Source organism: Atractosteus spatula, unplaced genomic scaffold (assembly GCF_055471065.1).
Source record: "Atractosteus spatula isolate fAtrSpa1 unplaced genomic scaffold, fAtrSpa1.hap1 Scaffold_106, whole genome shotgun sequence".
In the NCBI taxonomy this organism is placed as follows: domain Eukaryota; kingdom Metazoa; phylum Chordata; class Actinopteri; order Semionotiformes; family Lepisosteidae; genus Atractosteus; species Atractosteus spatula.
The window spans coordinates 34100-50442 of NW_028296660.1; the positions used below are offsets into that span (position 1 = coordinate 34100).

A 16343-nucleotide genomic window follows, 5' to 3' on the forward strand; every position below is an offset into this window, starting at 1 on the left:
TTTAGTATTGTTTTCGATGGGGCTCAAGCTTAACATAACATATTTTTCTTTAAAACAAATATCAGTATTTGTCTCTTTTTTAATACAAGTCTGCAACTAACATAACCACCACCGGATGTTCCAGGGGTGTAACTGTGCGTGATGATCATTATAAAATAGCCGTTTTTAATTAATAGGAATTCTAATAAGTGTTCTCTATATATTGAAGATGTTTATTTCAATACATCCGGGATTGAATTAGGAGCTTTTCTGACTGACTAAAGACACTTGCTAAATATATTAAATGAACTTTATAAGGCAAAAGCAGTACAGTACAAAAACACATTTATGTCCTCAGTTAAAGAGCACAGAATGGCCCGGGTTCTGGGTGGGTTCCCTGTGTGAACTGGGCTGCAGTACCAGTGACAGAGCTGACGGAGTCTGACAGACACACTGAGCAGGAATGAGTCCCTTCAGGAGCCCTGAGTCTCTGGACTCCTGTCTGTCCTCAGTGTAATAACTCACACTGTTCCTCTCTCTCAGCTGGAGGGTCTGTGTGCTGGGCAGTGTCCACACTGGGGTCAGATGGTCCTGGTGCTGTAGTATGAAGAGGATCAGACTCTGGGGCTCCCTCATCCTTGTGTCCTCCAGGTGATGATCCATCCTGCTACTTCCTCCTCCTCCTACACCACCAGATCCCAACTCCTGCTGCTGCCAGACCTACTGCAGCTCCCAGGACACCTGCTATCACACCAGTAGACCTGTCTCCCTGGTCAGAGCCTGCAGGGAAACACAGCAACAGTAACAGACTGGTCTACTGCACTGGGACTGGAGCTCCTATTGTAACAGGACTGTTCTACTGGACTGGGACTGGAGCTCCTATTGTAACAGACTGGTCTACTGCACTGGGACTGGAGCTCCTATTGTAACAGACTGTTCTACTGCACTGAGACTGGAGCTCCTATTGTAACAGACTGTTGTACTGCACTGGGACTGGAGCTCCTATTGTAACAGACTGTTCTACTGGACTGGGACTGGAAATCCTATTGTAACAAACTGTTCTACTGGACTGGGACTGGAGCTCCTATTGTAACAGACTGGTCTACTGCACTGGGACTGGAGCTCCTATTGTAACAGACTGTTCTACTGGACTGGGACTGGAGCTCCTATTGTAACAGACTGTTCTACTGCACTGGTAGACTTAGCAAAACTACATAATGAAGCTGCAATATTATATTACAGAAACATTACCTTTATCTCTTTGATGAGGATTTGTTTTGTCTAGATAAGAACAGAAAGAAATCAGTTTTGTATTTGCTGTTGTGTCTTTTTTGAAGATATCTGACTGTGAAAAGAGGATATGGCTCTTTTTGTCTAGAAAATCTTCTATCCAGAACACAGCCATACTGTGTGGCTGCAACAGTATAAATGTACAGACAACAGAGCAGACAATGTGGTGTAACTCACTGGTGTTGATTCAGATCAGGCACTGAACTGATTGTTCTAACTGGTCCACATGAATGTCTCATAATTCAAATTACTACCTGAACATCATGAAAGCAGAACTTTTACCCAGTTTTACCTTGTAAAATATTACAAACATGAGAAGATCGACATCTTTCAGTAAACCGATTTAAGACTTAGTAACAGAAAATGTAAATGATTTGTACATAAATATGTGAGGATTTTATACTGTATATTCGGTTTTAAAAACCACGTGACAACAGAAACTTTATATGACCCCCTGTGTTCTGTTAAAGGATATTTCTGTGCACATCTTCATCACCAGTCCTGTGTTTAGGTTCAGCAGTGAAAGGATCTGATTCTGGAAACAGACTCCAGAGATTTCTGGGGTGAATTCTATGAGTGTTTCCTCTCTATCATCTGTTGCTAGCTATTTCTCCTTCTCCAAACTGTATCCTGCATTTCTCTCAGTGTCAGACACACCTGAAATCTTCAATCAGCCTCGAATCTTTCAACACCCCAATATAACATTTCCATTCTCAGCTGTAGACAGGACCCTGACTTTATTTGATATACTCTGTTCAACTCTGTCTCCGTTGTAATTTAAGAGCTCAAAGCTGAGGAACAGGAGAAATGAGAGTGTAGGAGCTCTCCTCACCTGTGACAGTGACAGTGATGACACTGATAGTCCTGTTCTTTTTCTTGTCTCTCACAGTGTAGATGCCCTGATCAGCCTGTGTGACTCTGTGTATGATCAGGTATCCCTCCTGCACTGAGACATGCTCATGTTGGGTGTCTGAGCTTCTGGGATAAACCACAGTGTTGTTAAACAGCACCTCCACCTCATCGTCATCAAACACAGGGACTGAGAGATCTCCTCCAGACACTGCACTGCAGTTCTCTGTCCGAACTGAAAGAGACAGACGGAGTCACCATGAATTTCATCTCACTTCACAGAACACCTGGATCTGCTTGTGTGGATCAGCTGAGAGAAAAGGAGGCACATTCCACAGGACAAAGAGAGTACAGGCTGGATATAGAGGAGGCTCAGTGTACCAGAGGTGCTGGACAGTAAGTCACTCAGGGTGGAGGGGTGGGCAGGAGAGTAGAGAGGGACAGGTGTGTGACTGTCCGGCTGGAGGTTGAAGAGAAAGGACAGTGACCCCTGTTCACAGACGAGGGGAAATGAGTCTGCCAGCTGGAGCTCCCAGGTGCTTCCAGGGGTGGGACACTACAATATCCAGTCTAGCATTTTAATGGGCGACGGGATTAGACACATGCTAAAATACTTGAAATGATTATTACAGGACCCGTTTTCTTACTGACTCAACTGATTTCATGTAAATTCTGTTTCTGCTCTTTCATGTCCCTCATTTCTTTTTAAACTTGAATTAATCACAGTTTTGTATCCTGAAACCAAAGTGTTCTCAGAGAAAATATCGTACATTTAGTTCCACGTCACCCTGGCAGCTTGTGTGGGTCTCATGAGTAAGGAGCTCTGAGGTCCACAGGCAGGTGTTCTCATACCCTGATGTTACAATTTCACACAGCCGTGAACACCACTGAGATCTGACTGTGGCTCCTTAAATCCTACACCTGTGTGCGTGTTAAACTGAATCATGAACTACTTACTATTACAGAGGAAAACATTGTGTGACTGTAACCCGTGACAGTGAGTCCAACATCATGAGGAGACTCCAGCTTATCATGTTTCCGGTAGACAGCAAACGCAAGTATGGATCTAGGAGGCCCTGACCCTGCGAGTCCACCAGCTAGAGTCAAGAAGAGGTTGTGGACAAAGTGCTTCCATTTTCTAACGGCTTGTTCCTGCTGAAGGTCGCAGTGCTAACAGGCTGAGCAGACCAGACCAGACTCCTCCTGGGGGGCTCCCAGGCGCTCAGTGAAGATATATAATCCCTCTCGTGTATCCTGGGGCTGTCTCCTCCCAGCAGGAGGCGCTGGTGAGGCTTGCTCCAAGTCTGAAGCCCTTGTGGGTTTTAGACTTCTTCTATAACAAGGATGACTTTGCTCGGTGCAATGCTGTATAACGTTTTTAGAAATGTTTAACAAAGAAACGTTGATGACATGTTCGCTTCAACTTTATCAGAGTTAGGAATTAGTTTGGAGGGCACCCTAAATATATGTGTAAATGTAAACTATGAACTGTTTATTTGTAAGAAGAAGTAACAGAATGTGTTACCTGTCATAGTGAGTCGAACGTCATCGAGAAACTGCAGGTGATCATGGTTCGCTCTGTAATAACACTCGTAGTAGTCTTCATCTGAGAGCTTTGTGTGGTGGAGGATGAGAGAGAAGTCTCCCTGTCTGATCTTCTCTCTGGACACCTCAGCTCTGCCCTTATAGTCAGGGCCAGGATACTGTTTCCCACTGATGACATCAAGCACTAATCTGTCTGGAGTCTGCCAACGGATTCTGAGCTGCTCCTCAGGGATTCCAGTAGCCCTGGTCCCATCACAGGGCAGAGTGACCGAGTCACCCAGACGCACCCATAGTGGGAGCACTGAGGAGACAGAGACACAATACAGCATTATACACACATACACACCCTCACAGACGCACACTGGAGAGAGACTGAGACACAGCAACACAACTAGACACCCCCTCACAGACACACACTGGAGAGAGAGACACAGCAACACAACTAGACACCCCCTCACAGACACACAGCAACACAACTAGACATCCCCTCACAGAAACTCACTGGAGAGAGAGACACAGTAACACATCTAGACACACCCTCACAGACGCACACTGGAGAGAGAGAGACACAGCAACACACCTAGACACCCCCTCACAGACACACACTGGAGAGAGAAACACAGCAACACACCTAGACACCCCCTCACAGACACACACTGGAGAGAGAGACACAGTGACACAACTAGACACCCTAGGAACAGGAGAAATGAGAGTGTAGGAGCTCTCCTCACCTTCGACAGTGACAGTGATGACACTGATGGTCCTCTTGGTTCTCCTGTCTCTCACAGTGTAGATGCCCTGATCAGCCTGCGTGAGGGTGTGGATGACCAGAGAGCCGTTCTGCACTGAGACATGCTCATGTTGGGTGTCTGAGCTTCTGGGATAAACCACAGTGTTGTTAAACAGCACCTCCACCTCATCGTCATCAAACACAGGGACTGAGAGATCTCCTCCAGACACTGCACTGCGGGTCTCTGTCCGAACTGAAAGAGACAGACGGAGTCACCATGAATTTCATCTCACTTCACAGAACACCTGGATCTGCTTGTGTGGATCAGCTGAGAGAAGAGGAGCCACATTCCACAGGACAAAGAGAGTACAGGCTGGATATAGAGGAGGCTCAGTGTACCAGAGGTGCTGGACAGTAAGTCACTCAGGGTGGAGGGGTGGGCAGGAGAGTAGAGAGGGACAGGTGTGTGACTGTCCGGCTGGAGGTTGAAGAGAAAGGACAGTGACCCCTGTTTACAGACGAGGGGAAATGAGTCTGCCAGCTGGAGCTCCCAGGTGCTTCCAGGGGTGGGACACTACAATATCCAGTCTAGCATTTTAATGGGCGACGGGATTAGACACATGCTAAAATACTTGAAATGATTATTACAGGACCCGTTTTCTTACTGACTCAACTGATTTCATGTAAATTCTGTTTCTGCTCTTTCATGTCCCTCATTTCTTTTTAAACTTGAATTAATCACAGTTTTGTATCCTGAAACCAAAGTGTTCTCAGAGAAAATATCGTACATTTAGTTCCACGTCACCCTGGCAGCTTGTGTGGGTCTCATGAGTAAGGAGCTCTGAGGTCCACAGGCAGGTGTTCTCATACCCTGATGTTACAATTTCACACAGCCGTGAACACCACTGAGATCTGACTGTGGCTCCTTAAATCCTACACCTGTGTGCGTGTTAAACTGAATCATGAGCTACTTACTATTACAGAGGAAAACATTGTGTGACTGTAACCCGTGACAGTGAGTCCAACATCATGAGGAGACTCCAGCTTATCATGTTTCCGGTAGACAGCAAACGCAAGTATGGATCTAGGAGGCCCTGACCCTGCGAGTCCACCAGCTAGAGTCAAGAAGAGGTTGTGGACAAAGTGCTTCCATTTTCTAACGGCTTGTTCCTGCTGAAGGTCGCAGTGCTAACAGGCTGAGCAGACCAGACCAGACTCCTCCTGGGGGGCTCCCAGGCGCTCAGTGAAGATATATAATCCCTCTCGTGTATTCTGGGGCTGTCTCCTCCTCCTCTTAGTTTGGAGGGCACCCTAAATATATGTATAAATGTAAACTATGAACTGTGTATTTGTAAGAAGAAGTAACAGAATGCATTACCTGTCACAGTGAGTCGAACTTCATGGAGAAACTTCAGTTGATCATGGTTCCCTCTGTAATAACACTCGTAGTAGTCTTCAACTGAGAGCTTTGTGTGGTGGAGGGTGAGAGAGAAGTTCCCCTGTCTGATCTTCTCTCTGGACACCTCAGTCCTGTTCTTATAGTCAGGGCCAGGATACTGTTTCCCACTGGAGACATCAAGCACTGATCTGTCTGGAGTCTGCCAACGGATTCTGAGCTGCTCCTCAGGGATTCCAGTAGCCCTGGTCCCATCACAGGGCAGAGTGACCGAGTCGCCCAGAGGCACCGATAGTGGGAGAGCTGAGGAGACAGAGACACAATACAGCATTATACACACATACACACCCTCACAGACGCACACTGGAGAGAGACTGAGACACAGCAACACAACTAGACACCCCCTCACAGACACACAGCAACACAACTAGACACCCCCTCACAGACACACACTGGAGAGAGAGAGACACAGCAACACAACTAGACACCCCCTGAAAGACACCCACTGGAGAGAGAGACACAGCAACACAACTAGACACCCCCTCACAGACCCCCACTGGAGAGAGAGACACAGCAACACACCTAGACACCCCCTCACAGACACACACTGGAGAGAGAGAGAGACACAGCAACACACCTAGACACCCCCTCACAGACACACACTGGAGAGAGAGAGACACAACAACACAACTAGACACCCTCTCACAGACACACACTGGAGAGAGAGACACAGCAACACACCTAGACACCCCCTGACAGACACACACTGGAGAGAGAGACACAGCAACACACCTAGACACCCCCTCACAGACACACACTGGAGAGAGAGACACAGCAACACACCTAGACACCCCCTGACAGACACCCACTGGAGAGAGAGACACAGCAACACACCTAGACACCCCCTGACAGACACCCACTGGAGAGAGAGACACAGCAACACACCTAGACACCCCCTGACAGACACACACTGGAGAGAGAGACACAGCAACACACCTAGACACCCCCTCACAGACACACACTGGAGAGAGAGAGACACAGCAACACACCTAGACACCCCCTCACAGACACACACTGGAGAGAGAGAGACACAGCGACACAACTAGACACCCCCTCACAGACACACACTGGAGAGAGACACAGCAACACACCTAGACACCCCCTCACAGACACACACTGGAGAGAGAGAGACACAGCAACACAACTAGACACCCCCTCACAGACACACACTGGAGAGAGAGAGACACAGCAACACAACTAGACACCCCCTCACAGACACACACTGGAGAGAGAGAGACACAGCAACACAACTAGACATCCCCTGACAGACACACACTGGAGAGAGAGAGACACAGCAACACACCTAGACACCCCCTCACAGACACACACTGGAGAGAGACACAGCAACACAACTAGACACCCCCTCACAGACACACAGCAACACACCTAGACACCCCCTCACAGACACACACTGGAGAGAGAGAGACACAGCAACACACCTAGACACCCCCTCACAGACACACAGCAACACACCTAGACACCCCCTGACAGACACACACTGGAGAGAGAGACACAACAACACAACTAGACACCCCCTCACAGACACACACTGGAGAGAGAGAGACACAGCAACACACCTAGACACCCCCTCACAGACACACACTGGAGAGAGAGAGACACAGCAACACAACTAGACACCCCCTCACAGACACACACTGGAGAGAGAGAGACACAGCAACACAACTAGACACCCCCTCACAGACACACACTGGAGAGAGAGAGACACAGCAACACACCTAGACACCCCCTCACAGACACACACTGGAGAGAGAGACACAGTGACACAACTAGACACCCCCTCACAGACACACACTGGAGAGAGAGAGAGAGAGACACAGCAACACATCTAGACACCCCCTCACAGACACACACTGGAGAGAGACACACAGCAACACAACTAGACACCCCCTGACAGACACAAAGAAACAGACATATTCACAAACACATCTCTGCCCAACACATCATCAGCAGTGCCTAACCATCCATCCAGGAAATCTACAACACCAGGAGTCTGACAAAAGCCACCAGAATTATGTCTGACCCCACGCACCCCTGTCATAACTTGTTTGTCCCCCTACCATCTGGCAGAAGGTTCCGGACACTCCAGTCGCACACAACTAGACTCCAAAACAGCTTCTTCCCCGGAGCCGTCAAGCTGGTGACGCCCCCACTCCCTCCCATCATGCTATGATCTCTCCTCACTGCTTCCTGTCCCCACAACGACTGTACTCCAACACTACTACACACACGACACCTGAATGCAAGCCGAAACTGTACTTAAAGCTGGACTACTTGTACTCTTTATTGATCACTGTACTCTTTTTGCACTGTTCGCTGAATTACTTTTGCACTGTTTTTGTCCTGTTTGTGTACTTTTCTGTGCTGGCGTGTTTGCACAGTTTCTTCAGCGCTGCAGTGCGATCAAGAGTGACGGTTACCTAGGACGATGACCTCAACTTCACCAAGAAGCTTCATCAGGCCTCCCGTCCCTCTGTAATAACACTCGTACAGCCCGCTGTCGGAGAAGGAGGCCTGGAGGAGGCTCAGGGAGAAGTCCCCCTGTCTGATCTTCTCCCGGGACACCTGGACTCTGGGCTCGAACCCGGGGCCGGGAAAGGCTCGTCCGCTGTGGAAATCCAGCACAGGCCTCGTGGGGGTTTTCCACTGGACGTGTAACTGGTCCTCGGGGATCCCAGCGGCTGGTGTCCCATCACAGGGCAGAGTGACCGAGTCCCCGACTGTCAGGAACACTGGGACTGGAGCTGCTGAGGCTGAGAGAGACAGCAGCACAGTTACACAACTGCACACACCCTCAGACACACAGCTACACAACTACACAACTGCACACACCCTCAGACACACAGCTACACAACTATATACTGTACACACCCTCCGACACACCTACACACCTACACAACTGCACACACCCTCCGACACATAGCTACACAACTACATATTGTACACCCTCAGACACACAACTGCACACACCCTCCGACACACAGCAACACAACCGAACACACCCTCTGAGACACACAGAGGAGAGAGAGAGAGACACATACAACAACAACAACTAGACACGTTTTATATATAAAAAAACAGAATAAGAAATATCACTAAGCTACATACAGTCGGATGAAGTTTAACCCATTTGCATTGCTGAGCTGCACTGAACATCACTGCCCGGGTGGTGAGAGTGCGTCTCAGCTTTGTGCGTGGTCTCTGCATCACGCTTGTCGTATCCTCGGTCCTGTGCAGTGTATAGAGGATTTCTACTCTCACACTTACCCCACCGAAGAGCTGACAACAGCAGAGCTGTGCCTCTAAGCAGGGAGCAACCAGTCACTGGAGCAGGAAGAGAAAGACAACACAAGAGCATGACTTTACACTGTCGTCTGACAAGCTTTCTGGAGCTTCGCTGATCAGACAGTCCGGCTTAAACTTGTACATCAGATACCTACAGTAGCAGCGAATCCAGCAAAAAAAAAAAAAAAAGCCCTGTCCCTGGCCTTCTTTGCGTCTCAAAAACATGCGGAAAGGTTTCGGAATTTTTAGGTTTGCTCGAACTGTCCCCTTGTGAGGAAACCTGGTACCATTCGCGATTCTGGGGTGTCTGCGGTTCAGTCAAACGCTGATTGACACGACACGACGACAAAGGCAAAAGGCAGCCGTCCGAAGACAGTAGTAAAGTAACACCTGATAAACAAAAGTCAGGTTTGGCCGTTGACGAGCTGGGACAAGTCTCAGTCCAATCAAATGCATTTCGACCGTGGAAGAAGATTATAGTCCTAATCTCACTTTTGTCAGGTTTGGAGTTGACTGGCTACATTACACTGGACTTTCTACAGGGGCATTCAGTGTATTTAAATATATTGGATATCCATTCATCCAATTTCTAACAGCGTTATCCAGTACACCAAGACAGGGTTCACCCTGGACAGGACACCAGTCCATCACAGGACACACACACACTCACACACCCCGGACAGGACACCAGTCCATCACAGGACACACACACACACTCACACACCCTGGACAGGACACCAGTCTATCACAGGACACACACACACTCACACACACACCCTGGACAGGACACCAGTCCATCACAGGACACACACACACTCACATACACACACCCTGGACACCAGTCCATCACAGGACACACACAGACACACTCACACACCCTGGACAGGACACCAGTCCATCACAGGACACATGATAAACTACAGCGACCCTCCTTAAACCACCGTGGGAGGGTCACTCGTGGGAGTCCTGACACCCGTGGTCCCCTTTGCAACGCGATCCAGCTGTAGGACAGGGATCTGGTAAAAAAAAAAAACTCTGACACCCCAGTCTATAGAGCGCCTGCGCACAGCTCCGTGAGGCTGACACCCCTAGAAACAGCTCAGACGCTCTGGAGACCCCCCAACTCCTGAACTTCAACTCCCAGTGCGGGCGAGGATCCGAGCCAGATAACACGCGGTTCTTAGAAGATTTAACACTCACAGGTAGATGTCAGATGCCGAAACTAATTTAAAAAATATAGACTACAGTACCTCTACGTGCCCAGGGCAAAGAGCAATTGTTCTACTGATCTGGCGCTGTTTGAGCTTGAATTATCGTATATATTATATGCATCTTCCTAATGATTTCACTTTGCTTTTTTGTCTCCTCCTCGCCCCCCCACAAAATGACAGAACAATTAACTTTCGTTGTGAAAGTGAAAGTAGTTTCGTACTTTCGCATTCAAATCCACCAACAGATTCTGAAATTGTTCCAACAATTTCATTGCTGCGAATTAAACATTAACTGTTTTTAAAAAATACGATGGTTTGGATGGGGCCACTTATAAGTGAATCTTAGGCAACATACAAGCCTGTTACCCGGAGAGTTTTGCTAAACAATTTCAGAATCTCCGAAAACCTAAAGACGACGAAGAGTACAAACGAAACTTTAACTTAAACGATCTGCCCCTTCGATAACACACAACACCAAAAAAAAAAAAAAAAAACTTACGACCTTCACCAGAATACCAGAATATACAAATCCGTAAACGACACCGAGAAATATGGAAGCCCGTTTCCGCCAGGGAGTAAAAAAAAAACGCGCTATGGTATCTCAGAATTGCGACTTAGTAAGTCAGAATTCCGACTTAGTATCTCAGAATTGCGACTTACAGTAGTATCTCAGAATTGCGACTTAGTAAGTCAGAATTGCGACTTAGTATCTCAGAATTGCGACTTAGTAAGTCAGAATTCCGACTTAGTATCTCAGGATTGCAACTTAGCAACTCAGAATTCCGACTTAGTAAGTCAGAATTCCGACTTAGTATCTCAGAATTGCGACTTACAGTAGTATCTCAGAATTGCGACTTAGTAAGTCAGAATTGCGACTTAGTATCTCAGAATTCCGACTTAGTATCTCAGAATTGCGACTTAGCAACTCAGAATTCCGACTTAGTATCTCAGAATTGCGACTTAGTAAGTCAGAATTCCGACTTAGTATCTCAGAATTGCGACTTACAGTAGTATCTCAGAATTGCGACTTAGTAAGTCAGAATTGCGACTTAGTATCTCAGAATTCCGACTTAGTATCTCAGAATTGCGACTTAGCAACTCAGAATTCCGACTTAGTATCTCAGAATTGCGACTTAGTATCTCAGAATTGCGACTTAGTAAGTCAGAATTCCGACTTAGTATCTCAGGATTGCAACTTAGCAACTCAGAATTCCGACTTAGTATCTCAGAATTGCGACTTAGTATCTCAGAATTGCGACTTAGCAACTCAGAATTCCGACTTAGTATCTCAGAATTGCGACTTAGTAAGTCAGAATTCCGACTTAGTATCTCAGAATTGCGACTTAGTAAGTCAGAATTGCGACTTAGTATCTCAGAATTGTAACTTAGCAACTCAGAATTCCGACTTAGTAAGTCAGAATTGCGACTTAGTATCTCAGAATTCCGACTTAGTAAGTCAGAATTGCGACTTAGTATCTCAGAATTCCGACTTAGTAAGTCAGAATTGCGACTTAGTATCTCAGAATTCCGACTTAGTATCTCAGAATTGCGACTTAGTAAGTCAGAATTCCGACTTAGTATCTCAGAATTGCGACTTAGCAACTCAGAATTCCGACTTAGTATCTCAGAATTGCGACTTAGTATCTCAGAATTCCGACTTAGTAAGTCAGAATTGCGACTTAGTATCTCAGAATTGCGACTTAGTATCTCAGAATTCCGACTTAGTATCTCAGAATTGCGACTTAGTATCTCAGAATTCCGACTTAGTATCTCAGAATTGCGACTTAGCAACTCAGAATTCCGACTTAGTAAGTCAGAATTGCGACTTAGTAAGTCAGAATTGCGACTTAGTATCTCAGAATTGCGACTTAGTATCTCAGAATTCCGACTTAGCAACTCAGAATTCCGACTTAGTATCTCAGAATTGCGACTTAGTAAGTCAGAATTCCGACTTAGCAACTCAGAATTCCGACTTAGTATCTCAGAATTGCGACTTAGTAAGTCAGAATTGCGACTTAGTAAGTCAGAATTGCGACTTAGTATCTCAGAATTCCGACTTAGTATCTCAGAATTGCGACTTAGTAAGTCAGAATTGCGACTTAGTATCTCAGAATTCCGACTTAGTAAGTCAGAATTGCGACTTAGTATCTCAGAATTGCGACTTAGCATCTCAGAATTCCGACTTAGTATCTCAGAATTGCGACTTATTAAGTCAGAATTGCGACTTAGTATCTCAGAATTGCGACTTAGTAAGTCAGAATTGCGACTTAGTATCTCAGAATTGCGACTTAGCATCTCAGAATTCCGACTTAGTATCTCAGAATTGCGACTTATTAAGTCAGAATTCCGACTTAGTATCTCAGAATTGCGACTTACAGTAGTATCTCAGAATTTCGACTTAGTAAGTCAGAATTCCGACTTAGTATCTCAGAATTGCGACTTAGCAACTCAGAATTCCGACTTAGTATCTCAGAATTGCGACTTAGTAAGTCAGAATTCCGACTTAGTATCTCAGGATTGCAACTTAGCAACTCAGAATTCCGACTTAGTATCTCAGAATTGCGACTTAGTAAGTCAGAATTGCGACTTAGTATCTCAGAATTCCGACTTAGCAACTCAGAATTCCGACTTAGTATCTCAGAATTCCGACTTAGTAAGTCAGAATTGCGACTTAGTATCTCAGAATTCCGACTTAGTATCTCAGAATTCCGACTTAGTAAGTCAGAATTGCGACTTAGTAAGTCAGAATTGCGACTTAGTATCTCAGAATTGCGACTTAGTATCTCAGAATTCCGACTTAGTATCTCAGAATTCCGACTTAGTAACTCAGAATTCCGACTTAGTAACTCAGAATTGCGACTTAGTATCTCAGAATTCCGACTTAGTATCTCAGAATTGCGACTTAGTATCTCAGAATTCCGACTTAGCAACTCAGAATTCCGACTTAGTATCTCAGAATTCCGACTTAGTAAGTCAGAATTGCGACTTAGTATCTCAGAATTCCGACTTAGTATCTCAGAATTGCGACTTAGTAAGTCAGAATTGCGACTTAGTATCTCAGAATTCCGACTTAGTAAGTCAGAATTGCGACTTAGTATCTCAGAATTCCGACTTAGTATCTCAGAATTGCGACTTAGCAACTCAGAATTCCGACTTAGTATCTCAGAATTGCGACTTAGTAAGTCAGAATTGCGAATTAGTATCTCAGAATTCCGACTTAGTAAGTCAGAATTGCGACTTAGTATCTCAGAATTCCGACTTAGTATCTCAGAATTGCGACTTAGCAACTCAGAATTCCGACTTAGTATCTCAGAATTCCGACTTAGTATCTCAGAATTGCGACTTAGTAAGTCAGAATTGCGACTTAGTATCTCAGAATTGCGACTTAGCAACTCAGAATTCCGACTTAGTATCTCAGAATTGCGACTTAGTATCTCAGAATTGCGACTTAGTAAGTCAGAATTCCGACTTAGTATCTCAGAATTGCGACTTAGCAACTCAGAATTGCGACTTAGTATCTCAGAATTGCGACTTAGTATCTCAGAATTCCGACTTAGTATCTCAGAATTGCAACTTAGCAACTCAGAATTCCGACTTAGTATCTCAGAATTGCGACTTAGTATCTCAGAATTCCGACTTAGTATCTCAGAATTGCGACTTAGCAACTCAGAATTCCGACTTAGTATCTCAGAATTGCGACTTAGTATCTCAGAATTCCGACTTAGTATCTCAGAATTGCGACTTAGTATCTCAGAATTCCGACTTAGCAACTCAGAATTCCGACTTAGTATCTCAGAATTCCGACTTAGTAAGTCAGAATTGCGACTTAGTATCTCAGAATTCCGACTTAGTATCTCAGAATTCCGACTTAGTATCTCAGAATTGCGACTTAGTAAGTCAGAATTCCGACTTAGTATCTCAGAATTGCGACTTAGTATCTCAGAATTGCGACTTAGCAACTCAGAATTCCGACTTAGTATCTCAGAATTGCGACTTAGTAAGTCAGAATTCCGACTTAGCAACTCAGAATTGCGACTTAGTATCTCAGAATTGCGACTTAGTATCTCAGAATTGCGACTTAGTAAGTCAGAATTCCGACTTAGTATCTCAGAATTGCGACTTAGTAAGTCAGAATTCCGACTTAGTATCTCAGAATTGCGACTTAGTAAGTCAGAATTCCGACTTAGTATCTCAGAATTGCGACTTAGCAACTCAGAATTGCGACTTAGTATCTCAGAATTGCGACTTAGTATCTCAGAATTCCGACTTAGTATCTCAGAATTGCGACTTAGCAACTCAGAATTCCGACTTAGTATCTCAGAATTGCGACTTAGTATCTCAGAATTCCGACTTAGTATCTCAGAATTGCGACTTAGCAACTCAGAATTCCGACTTAGTATCTCAGAATTGCGACTTAGTAAGTCAGAATTGCGACTTAGTATCTCAGAATTGCGACTTAGTATCTCAGAATTCCGACTTAGTATCTCAGAATTGCGACTTAGTATCTCAGAATTGCGACTTAGTATCTCAGAATTGCAACTTAGCAACTCAGAATTCCGACTTAGTATCTCAGAATTGCGACTTAGTAACTCAGAATTAGGACTTTATATCTCACATTTGTGACTTCGAAATAGCCATATATTTCATTGTCTGTCCTTGTGTTATTGTAACGGATTCGGGTTCTAGGGCTTGTGCCCTCGCCGCTCCCGCCCTAGTTCGTGCCTCGCTGCACCGGCTCACTTTCTTCAGCCCCGGCGGCCAGCATCCCTGTTCTGCGCAGGGGAGGGCGGTGCCGTCACCACACTGCAACCAGATCGCACAACCTGTATGTCGGCCGGTCCGTTACACTATTTTCATGAATCGTACAGGATCATAGGATCTATAAGCCTGAAGACTTGTCCTGTACAGTGCCCTGATAAAAATCAAATTAATTACACTATTTTTTTTTTCTGAGGCTTCCACAGTACCCGGATGGAATAGTGCACGGTGGGCTTTTTAAAAATAGTTTTTATTTACGTAGACAGAACATGAAATAAGATACAGAAATAGGCACTTCACATCCAGAAGAATTCACAAGTATAAAAGATGAAACATACTTTTTACGTATTTCCATTGTATGTCCTTTTTTACTTAAAAAAAAGAAGGTCTTCTTTAGCTCAGCTGGCAAGACCCGGGTTCGAGCCAGTGCAGCGAGGCACGAAGTAGGGCGGGAGTGGCGAGGGCACAAGCCCTAGAACCCGAATCCGTTACAATAACACAAGGACAGACAATGAAATGTGGGCTATTTCGAAGTCACAAATGTGAGATACTAAGTCGCAATTCTGAGATACCATAGCGCGTTTTTTTTTAACTCCCTGGCGGAAACGGGCTTCCATAGAGAAGTCTTTCTATTAAACGACCAAACCAAAATCACATCTGAAGACTTAAAAACAAAACGTCGCTCACCTGCGGCACGTCCCGGTTCAATCATGTCCCGCGGGGACACGGGTTCTCCGCAGTTAGGGGTAACCTTACTCTTAGAGGGAAAAGATTTTTTTTTTAGTAAGAAAAATCCAACTTCAGTAAATCGATCTTCGATCCGGCAGATGAGCTGCACAATGACAGCACTGTCGTTTTAATACCTGACAGAACACGAGCCCAGGGAAGCTGAAATGCAAACATCCTGCCTCATTTGGGTGTGGGGGACGACTTGTTTTCCTATATAGCCTGCAGGGTCTGTGATAACTGATCTAGATTTCCCTTGTGTGTTGTATCAGGAAAGAGAATCAGACGCGGAAATACAACTGAAAATACCCCCCCCCCCCTCCATTCTGCACAGATTCTAGCCTTGAAATCCCACGATCTCGGTATATTTTCACGCTAAAAACCGATGAAGACCACCGTTAGCACCAGACAGACCCCCCCCCCCCCCACAGAAGAAACAACCTATAGTCTATCGTGAGGGAATGCACGATCACGTTTTCTCAAGGGGCACCCCAAA

At 45.6% G+C, this 16343-nt stretch overlaps 1 protein-coding gene across 2 annotated transcripts; it reads right to left on the bottom strand.

Annotated features, from left to right (window-relative positions):
• Positions 1-10: 10 nt before the first annotated feature.
• Positions 11-15959, bottom strand: LOC148809886 (uncharacterized). Of its 2 annotated transcripts, XM_088909182.1 has the most exons (9): positions 15809-15929; positions 9135-9191; positions 8288-8620; positions 5772-6092; positions 4395-4646; positions 3644-3964; positions 2102-2353; positions 1231-1260; positions 11-759 (listed from the first exon to the last, which is right to left on the bottom strand). In XM_088909182.1, exons 1-9 carry the CDS (start codon positions 15831-15833, stop codon positions 647-649), a joined length of 1704 nt encoding a protein of 567 aa, XP_088765308.1. In that variant the 5' UTR covers positions 15834-15929; the 3' UTR covers positions 11-646. The 2 variants fall into 2 exon arrangements, with proteins under 2 accessions (XP_088765308.1, XP_088765309.1); XM_088909183.1 differs by lacking the exon at positions 1231-1260 and having other exon boundaries at positions 15809-15959.
• Positions 15960-16343: the final 384 nt, after the last annotated feature.